This window comes from Silurus aristotelis (assembly GCF_946808225.1).
Source record: "Silurus aristotelis genome assembly, chromosome: 27".
Lineage (NCBI taxonomy): Eukaryota > Metazoa > Chordata > Actinopteri > Siluriformes > Siluridae > Silurus > Silurus aristotelis.
Genome location: NC_139600.1, coordinates 2478503 through 2488812, shown reverse-complemented (window position 1 = coordinate 2488812; position 10310 = coordinate 2478503). Strand labels below are relative to the sequence as shown.

At 43.6% G+C, this 10310-nt stretch overlaps 1 protein-coding gene across 1 annotated transcript in view; it reads left to right on the top strand.

The window, feature by feature from the left end:
- gucy1a1 (guanylate cyclase 1 soluble subunit alpha 1) overlaps positions 1–10144 on the top strand; it is a 13257-nt gene extending 3113 nt beyond the window's left edge. The window contains exons 2-8 of the mRNA XM_083532382.1: positions 1231–1289; positions 1636–1724; positions 2732–3447; positions 4804–5289; positions 6970–7113; positions 7781–7935; positions 8140–10144. Coding sequence (XP_083388508.1) covers positions 1231–1289; positions 1636–1724; positions 2732–3447; positions 4804–5289; positions 6970–7113; positions 7781–7935; positions 8140–8311 — 1821 coding nt within the window. The 3' untranslated portion in view covers positions 8312–10144. The remainder of the gene's footprint in view (positions 1–1230; positions 1290–1635; positions 1725–2731; positions 3448–4803; positions 5290–6969; positions 7114–7780; positions 7936–8139) is intronic.
- The last annotated feature ends 166 nt before the right edge of the window (positions 10145–10310 follow it).

Sequence of the window (10310 nt, the reverse complement as noted above, 5' to 3'; positions counted from 1 at the left end):
GTGTGATTGATGAGATGTTGGAGATGAGATGTGTGAGTGATGAGATGTTGGAGATAAGATGTTGGAGATGAGATGTGTGAGTGATGAGATGTTGATGATGAGATGTGTGAGTGATAAGATGTTGGTGATGAGATGTTGGTGATGAGATGCTGGAGATGAGATGTGTGAGTGATGAGATGTTGGGGACAAGATGTTGGAGATGAGATGCTGGAGATGAGATGTGTGAGTGATGAGATGTTGGGGATGAGATGTTGGAGATGAGATGTGTGAGTGATGAGATGTTGGTGATGAGATGTGTAAGTGATAAGATGTTTGGGGATGACATGGAGATGAGATGTGTGAGTGATGAGATGTTGGAGATGAGATGTGTGATTGATGAGATGTTGGAGATGAGATGTTGGAGATGAGATGTGTGAGTGATGAGATGTTGAGGAGCGTGGGGATGAGATGTGGGTGACGAGATAATGGGATGTTGGAGATGAGATGTGTGAGGGATTAGATGTTGGTGATGAGATGTGTAAGTGATTAGATGTTGGTGATGAGATGTGTAAGTGATTAGATGTTGGTGATGAGATTTGTGAGTGATGAGATGTTGGTGATGAGATGTGTGAGTGATAAGATGTTTGGGGATGACATGGAGATGAGATGTGTGAGTGATGAGATGTTGGAGATGAGATGTGTGATTGATGAGATGTTGGAGATGAGATGTTGGAGATGAGATGTGTGAGTGATGAGATGTTGAGGAGCGTGGGGATGAGATGTGGGTGACAAGATAATGGGATGTTGGAGATGAGATGTGTGAGGGATTAGATGTTGGTGATGAGATGTGTAAGTGATTAGATGTTGGTGATGAGATGTGTGAGGGATTAGATGTTGGTGATGAGATGTGTAAGTGATTAGATGTTGGTGATGAGATGTGTAGGTGATTAGATGTTGGTGATGAGATGTGTGAGGGATTAGATGTTGGTGATGAGATGTGTGAGGGATTAGATGTTGGTGATGAGATGTGTAAGTGATTAGATGTTGGTGATGAGATGTGTAGGTGATTAGATGTTGGTGATGAGATGTGTAAGTGATTAGATGTTGGTGATGAGATGTTGGTGATAAGATGTGTTGAGATGTGTGAGTGATGAGATGTTAAGGAGCATGGGGATGAAATGTGTGAGTGATGAGATACTGGGATGTTGGTGATGAGGTGTGAATAATCAGTATGTTTCGATGTGTTTGTAGTTTGAGAAGCTGCAGATTGCGATGTCCAGAGTGATGGAGCAGCAGTCACACTCCACATGGTGAGATCTTACAGCTCCAGTGCTGTATTCATTATAATATTGATCCCATGGTGAGCATGCTCATGATCCTGAACATTACTCCAGTGTTTATCATGACCGCTGGGTGTGTGTGTATGAACAAGTTCAGGTTCTTCACAGTGGTGTGTCAGGAACCTAAACACACAACAAGAGGTGTAACATCACTAACATGTCGCTGACGTTTGTGTGTGTGTCTGATCAGGTCGCTACTCTCCCAGGACACGGGAGGAAAAAATGGTTTTAAAACTCACGTGAAGTGGAAATGTTGATATTGTTGTGCGATTTTGCTCCTCTCAACGTGTGTGTGTGTGTGTGTGTGTGTTCACAGTCCTGCTCAACACACCACAGATGTTTATCAGCTCCTGGATGAACCTGAACACTTGCTGGACGTCATGAAGAGTTACTCGGTGAAAGCAGGTCACGTTTCAGCCCCGATCCTCCTTCAGTACAGACGTGTCAAAATGTTGATCACGTTTCAGTTGTTTAACATGTAACTATTCGAAAAAGCACAGCAGTGTATATACACAGTGACTCACTGACACACCACACGTGCACACCCACCCACACACACACACACACACACACACACACACACACACACACACACACACACACACACACACGCACACGCACATGCACACACATGTACGCTGTAATTATTTTCGAGGAAACATCATCACTCATGATCTAATTAAATCTTGGAAAACGCATTAACGACTCGGCTCCAGTCACAGTGATGGATCGGTGGGCGTGTGCAATATGCCAGGAAGATCACCATGAAACGTGAAGACACCATGATGAATCTCTAACACGACGTTTAGTTTTACTGATAAACCAAAAAAAACACACACATGATACTGTATATGGAAACAGGAAACGTTTCATAAGGAACAGTTCCATCACCATTAAAGTATTGATATAAAACCCGGAGAAAAGACGAGACCTGATTGGTGATCTGATAGAACTCTAGACGATGATGGAATCATATTATTGAGCTCTTTAATCTTTGGAAGATCTCAGCCTCATTTTCTCGCAGACATGCTTCCAGGAAGATACCCATATTTTCCTCAGATATTCTCCATAACTTGGTCTCAGCCAGTTTCCTCCCCATCAGCTCTTCTCTATCATATGATCTGGGAGAATGGAGACAAATGGTTTCTCCTGTGTGCTCCAGGAACCTGCAGGTGGAACAATAATTTGAACAAAGAAAATGTCCGAAGAACCCTAAAGGAACCGTTCATATCCTAGCTCTCCTCTTAGTCTTACTCACAGAGCTCTAGTTTTGCTTCTAGTATTTGCTTCACTACTGAAGATCTAACAGCAGGTTTGAGTGATCCATGTCTTTCAGCGTATGCAGTGATGCCAGTGTTTAAGTTAATGAAGATGTGTAGATGATGACTGTGTTGTATTTCTGTAAATCTCAGGAATTCCTCTGGACTCTCTGAAGCTCGCTCTGGGCTCAGAGGTTTTCCGTGACTGCTATGACGAAGATGGTCATGTGCTTCATGTGGTGGGCGGAGCCCTACATGACTTCCTAAACAGCTTCAACGTCCTCCTGAAGCAGAGCACGCCGCCCACAGCTGAGGGCCGTCGTCACGTGGCCCAGGCCTCTGTGCTGTGCCTGGACAAAGACCCTGGTCTCCTGACGGTCTACTACTTCAACCCTCACACCTCCACCGAGCTCTTCTTCCCAGGCATCATCCAGGCGGCGGCTCACTTCCTGTACGGCATCCACGTGGATGTCAAGATGGACTCCGAGCTAAAAGAGGGTGGAGGTGTTCATGACAATCATCAGCCCCACCTATTGTACTCCATTGTGGTGAGAGACGCCAGGAGCCTGACGCCCAGCCCCATGAGGACACACTCATCCGGTCACATCGCGCTGTCTTTGCTCTACTCCACCTTCCCCTTCCACATCCTGTTAGATCAGGAGATGATGGTGCTGCAGATGGGAGATGGGCTGAGGAGGAGATTATGGCGTGGCAGGGAGGGGCAGAGGAGACCAGCATTTGAAGAGCACTTTGCCATTGTGATGCCTGAGATCCAGGCAGACTTCCAGGGAATCCTCACCATGCTGAACACACAGTTCATCCTGCGGGTGAAGCAGCATGGAGGTGGCGCCACACTCGGCTACGGGAAGGTAACAAACTTCAAAAACTTCAAAGATCTAAATCCTGTTTGTTTCAGTCTAAAACACAGATTTTCACCTGGGAACCTTCCATTTCCTCTTCACCATCATCCTTACCATCACCATCATTACCATGTGAGATGATGTGAGATGGTGTGAGATGAATAGGAGATGTTCCTCATAAATCAGGGTGGATTTGTGAGGAATTCAGCTTTATTTGAGAAGCTTCTCCGGGAATAATCAGTCATTAGGACCCTTGTTTTTCTCCCGATCTGAGAATGAGTTTATTTAAAGGTTATATCTGGAGGTTATCGTGGACAAAACTGATCCTGAGTCAGGAGGCAAATAAAACACACTCATGTTGTGTGCAGAAGTAAATGTCAGGGCTTGTAGACACATTTACCTCACAGCGTCAGATAATGAGATTGAACCTATTTATAGCTAAAGGGCAGAACTTCCTCGGGATCCTCATTATTTCTCAAAGTTAATATCTCCATTTCTCTCCTGAAACGTTTCCTAAAGCTGGAGAAATTCTCTGTAGATTTTTCTCAGAGCCCCAGTGTTTATCGTTCATGTCACATCTCCTTCAGGACACAGTGTGGTTGAGTCTTTATCTCTTTTCCTTCTCGTCTGTCTGTACAGAGACAAGTAATAATAATATTCCGGCTGTGCCATCTGGATATTTATTCTTATCCTTGGCGAACGTTCTGGGTTTATAAAGTGAGAGGAAGAAGAAAAAGAAAGATAAAATCTCCCCGGAGTACTCGTCCGTCACGCAGGAGTGTTGGAGCACTTTACACTCCATATTTATAGAGGGGTTCATTCATCTTCCCTACACTTAGAGAACGTCGTCTCCGTTTATACAGAAGGTCTTTCTGTAACGTCACTTCACCTCACCGTCTGATCTATAGCTCTTGTCTGAGTCTCAGACCTTTTCATTTGAGATCTGTTCTGGAGCCATGCTGCTTTAAATTGACACACACACACACACCGATTTCACGCTGACATCAAGCTCATGACGGAGCTGAAAAATAAATCCCACTGTGCTAAAGTCTCAATTCTGTCAGGTTCCTGCCAGTCCACCAACATCTCCTCAACAGATATCACCAAATACAACAGCGTTCATGCTAATTCGTGCGCTTTGTTTATTTTTTTAGCGCACTGGTTGGTTGTTAGCATGCTAATTTCCACATTAGCCATAATGAGCTAACATTGAGACATAATGAGCCATAATGAGCTTCTGATCAAAGACGTAAAATCCAAACGCGTTCTCATTCCACACACCAGATTTAATCTGTCTGTCTGTCTGTCTGTCTGTCTGTCTGTCTGTCTGTCTGTCTGTCTGTCTGTCCGTCTGTCTGTCTGCAGCACATGGACCTGAAGGGTCAGATGATCTTTATGTCCGAGTCGAATGCAGTGCTCTTCCTGGGCTCGCCCTGCGTGGACCGTCTGGAAGAGCTGACAGGACGTGGCCTTTATCTATCCGACATCCCGATCCACAACGCCCTGCGGGACGTGGTGCTGGTGGGCGAGCAGGCCAAGGCGCAGGACGGCCTGAAGAAGCGTCTGGGGAAAGCGAAGGCGGCTTTGGAGCAGGCTCACCAGGCCCTCGAGGAAGAGAAGCGCAAAACCGTTGAGCTGCTCTTCACCATCTTCCCTGGGAACGTGGCCCAGAGGCTGTGGCAGGGGCTCCCGGTCCAGGCCAAGAAGTTTGACGCCGTCACGGTGCTGTTCTCCGACATCGTGGGCTTCACGGCTATCTGCTCGCGCTGCACACCCATGCAGGTGGTGGACATGCTGAGTGCTCTGTACACTCGCTTTGACCAGCACTGCGGAGAACTCGACATCTACAAGGTGAGATTCGACCCAGAAGTTCCTCCTGGGTTCTTTGAATAGTTTTTCCATGAAAGGGTTTTACTTGGAACCCTCTCTAAATTGAAAATCATGTCAACGCTTCTTCTGCACCTAAATGGTTTTAGATGGAGCTTTTGATGGTGAAGGAGATCAGATGTTACTGCTGCTAGTTTATTATTCAGAGAATGATAAAAAAAAAAAAAAAGATTTCTTCAGCACAGAGAAATCCATCAGTGTATAATCAGTACAGGTGATGTTCTAGATGATCCATGTGGAGAACATTTGTCGATCATTTAAACATTTGATGCTGATGGAGTTAATTCCATCAGAGAGTTCAGTCTGAGGGTCTGTTTCAAGTGAACAGTTCTAAAAGATCTCAGACTGTGGAGGATTCATTTATTTTGAAGTCTTTAAAACATCCTGAAGCTTTGTTTAGGCACACGACCAGAACCATCACACCAGCGCAGTGGAGACTTTTACTGAACTATTAATAACGAGAGAGATTTACCCTTAAATCAAAATGAAGTGCTTTTAAAAATAGCTTCTAATGGAGGCTGCACTGACCCTGGCTTGGAAACAGATGTTTGAAGGAATGAAGAAATTGTCTGGATGATTTATTATTCATGGATCCCTGGAGTTGACTTTGGAACACGATAAGGACTTGAGATGAATTTGTCAGTTTTTTTAATAGTTGTAGAGGAACGTAGTAAAGTCAATGATTTAGGAATTGGTGGTGGTGGAGGAGGAGACGGAGAAGGTAATAGTGGTGATGGTGGTGGTGAAGGTGGTGATGGTGGTTGTTAGGTGGTAATGGTTGTGGTGGTGGTGGTGGTGGTGGTGGTAAAGGTGGTGATGGTGGAGGTGATGCTGGTGGTGGAGTGATGAGTGTGTGATGATTATATGTGTGTTGATGTCTGTGTTGAGTTCTTCAGAGAGGATCTTGTGTGTGTGTGTGTGTGTGTGTGTGTGTGTGTGTGTGTGTGTGTGTGTGTGTGTGTGTGTGTCTCGCTGTGTTCAGTTGATAGAGTATGTTTAAAAGTTAAACATCTCATCCACAGTGGAGACGAAGCTGCTGTGAAGGACAGCACAGGGAACGTTTCCTTCAGTTTACATTCCTGCACATGGCTCTGTCTTAAAATAGATCTATATCTTCTGTTAAAGTCGTAATCTGGCGGCACGGGAAATACACACACACACACACACACACACACACACACACACACACACACACACACACACACACACACACACACACACACACACACACACATTCACATACACACAAATACACACAAATATACACACAGACCATTAACCACAAAGCAGTGCTGTAAATGAATCTAACTGTAGGTATGGGTGAGCTCTTCTCCAGCGCTGCAGGATGTCTGAGATCTTTCTGAAGACCTGCTCAGTCTGAGACACTGCAGCTGGTGTAAACACCTCACACACACACACACACACACACACACACACACACACACACACACACACACACACACACACTGTGCTGGGCCCGAGGTTCATCTCGCCCAGCCTGAACTTCGCCTGCAACCATGTTAGCTAAAGCAGCTAGTTACAGCTGAGACTTTCTTCACTATTAAATACCAAACACACTCAAACTGAGCCTGTCTGAAGAAGCCTGGATCAGGGATTAGTGTATGTTTCTCTCTGGTGTTGTAGGTGGAGACGATTGGAGATGCGTACTGTGTTGCTGGAGGTCTGCATAAGGAAAGTCCGACCCACGCTGTACAGATCGCTCTGATGGCCCTGAAGATGATGGAGCTCTCTGATGAAGTCACAACTCCAATGGGTGATGCCATCAGGGTAAGTATGCATATATATATATATATATATATATATATATATATATATATATATATTTATATGATGCTGATGATGAAGATGATGAAGATGAAGTCATTGTGAAGGAAACTGAACCTGACGAATAAGTTCATTTTTAGTAAATGTTATTTGAACAACTAAGTGATTAAAGATGAAAGCTGATGAATGAGATGTAGAAGGTATGACATCACACTTGATGGAGAACTGAAACCGAAGCTGATTGATGAGATGAAGCGAGTCGACTGTTTCATGGTTCATTGTGTTCGATTGTTTGTTCTTCACTAAAATAAACTCGAATGCTTTGATTACAAATTATCCGTAAATGACTGCATGGAGCCTGGAAGCATTTAATCCCAGAAGCACTATCGAAGTTAGCTCATGTTTTCACTGAGATAGCGGTTGCCATGGTAACATCATGTTACCTATCAAAGGAGAGCTGATAGTGAAATCCAATTGACATGGCTAATGTGAGCTAATGTATTAGCAGTTAGCTTCAGTGGCTGGAGACTGTAGTAAACTGGAAGTTGCATATCAGTGCATTTTCATCAGTTCTGTGCAGAAACATTCCTCTGATGTTTGTATTTGTTGAAAAGTAAACATAAGGCTGAAGGTGATCCTGAAGGCAATCAGTGATGTTTTTGTTCCTCAGATGCGGATCGGTGTTCATTCGGGTTCGGTTCTGGCGGGTGTGGTCGGGGTAAAGATGCCTCGATACTGTCTCTTTGGAAACAACGTCACTTTAGCCAACAAGTTTGAGTCCTGCAGCCTTCCGAGGAAAATTAACATCAGTCCTACAACTTACAGGTAGAAGAAGGAGAAATTCCTCACCTTTTACTGCGTCTCTTCACTGTGAAGTGAACTCTGACCTTCACATTCTTTTTAACCCTGAATTTATACACATTAAATTATTTTATTTTAAAAGAGTGTTTACTTTATTTTGCACATCTAAGGGCTGTAAGGAATGTGCTTATATAAAGCTCATTCGAAATGCCTCTCATCTCCTTCCAGATTACTGAAAGGTCGTCCCGAGTTCACATTTATCCCACGCTCCAGAGATGAACTTCCACCAAACTTCCCAGTCGACATTCCAGGTATTTGTTACTTCCTGGAGTCGGCCAGCTGCAGGACGAGTGATGTGAGTGTGGATCATTTCCCTGTGGTGGTGGACAGCATACAGTAATGTACAGGAAGTGGATATGAGCCAGCAGGAGAACCATATCCTCTGATACGAGTGTTTCAAAACCTGGGGATCAGTACGTTCAGAGTCAGGCTGTGCTTAAACACTGGATTCGTTTTCTGTTTAATAAACCTCTTGCAGAACATCTACAATGTTACCCCCCTCCACATCTACAGTGTTACTCCCCTATCCACATCTAAAGTGTTACCCCTAAACACATCTACAGTGTTACCCCCCATCCACATCTACAGTGTTACCCCCCTCTACATTTACAGTGGTACCCCCCTCAATATTTACAGTGTTACACCAATATCCACATTTCAAATGTTACCCCCATTCACATCTACATTGTTACCTCCATCAACATCTGTAGTATTTCGCCCACTCACCAATTACTCAATTACACCAGATCATACCAGATCACCGTCCCGATCACACCAAATTTCACTAAATTACACCAGGGCAAACCAGACAATACCAGATCATACCAGATCACACCAAATTACTCCAGATCACACACCAGATCACATCAGATCACACCAACTAACTCCAGATCACACACCAGATCACATCAGATCACACCAAATAACTCCAGATCACACACCAGATCACATCAGATCACACCAAATAACTCCAGATCACACACCAGATCACATCAGATCACACCAAATTACTCCAGATCACACACCAGATCACATCAGATGCCACCAGATCACACTAGATGCCACCAGATCATACCAGATCACACCAGATCACATCAGATCACACACCAGATTACATCAAATGACATCTGATACAACACCAGATAAGTTATTGTCATCATGACTCTCATCCCGGTGACTCACTGAGGAACGTTTCCACGATCTTGTCCCTGCTGTCTCTCTGTCATATGACCTCACGCTGTATCACCTGCTTCACTGTTACTGTGTCTGTGCTTCACTTATACTTATTCACCTGCTCTAATTCACTTCATTACACACACACACACACACACACACACACACACACACACACACACACACACACACACACACACACACACACACACACACACACACACACACACACACACAGCTGTGCATATTGGGTAAAGAGGCAGATTCTTGTAGCAGAGGTTGTTGTGACCATTTGCAGAAGTTTGATAGTTCACTAGGATGGACTCCCCCCCCCCCTTTTTTTTTTCTTTATCCTGAATATTTGCTCAACTTTCTATGCTTTATGCGTGTGTGTGTGTGTGTGTGTGTGTGTCTGTGTGTGTGTGTGTGTGTGTGTGTGTGTGTGCATGCGTGTCCAGTTTTCTGCATTTTACGTAAAACACAATGTATATTGATGTCTTTGTTAATAAAAACGCTCGAGTTGTATGTTAGACTCCATCTGTATCTCTGTAGATCTCAGGAGAATTAGAAGCTCCTACAGACCACACTGCGTTTCTACACTTATAACATTTCGAGTTATAAATGTAGTGAGTGTTGCTTTATTGAGTGCAAGACGACTGCAGTCTGAGTTTATTATAAATGAGTCACACTACAGTTCACGGCTCTGTAACGTTATCTCACAGTTTATTACAAAACCACGGAGAATCACTGGTCAGATGAAATTGAAGTTGTTCACGTTTCAATCACGAGTAGGAACTTCTGGAATGTGTGTAATGTCTCCTGCAGAATTCAATCTGTGTATAAAACTGATCTGCCAGAGTCAGAGGATAAAACACAAGCATATAATAATAATAATAATAATAATAATAATAATAATAATCATAATAATAATAATAATATTGTGTGATGTTTTGTAGTGTAATAAAGCTGTAATATCATTAATAAAGATATTGGCACCTCAGTGTGTGTTTCTCTGTGACAAATGTATCTACTTCTTATTTATTTTATTTTTATCATCATCATCATCATCATCATCATCATCATCATCATAGTGAAACAATCACAACAAAATACAGAGAGGAGACAGAAACATTTGGAAAACTGACACAAACCTCCATCACAATATA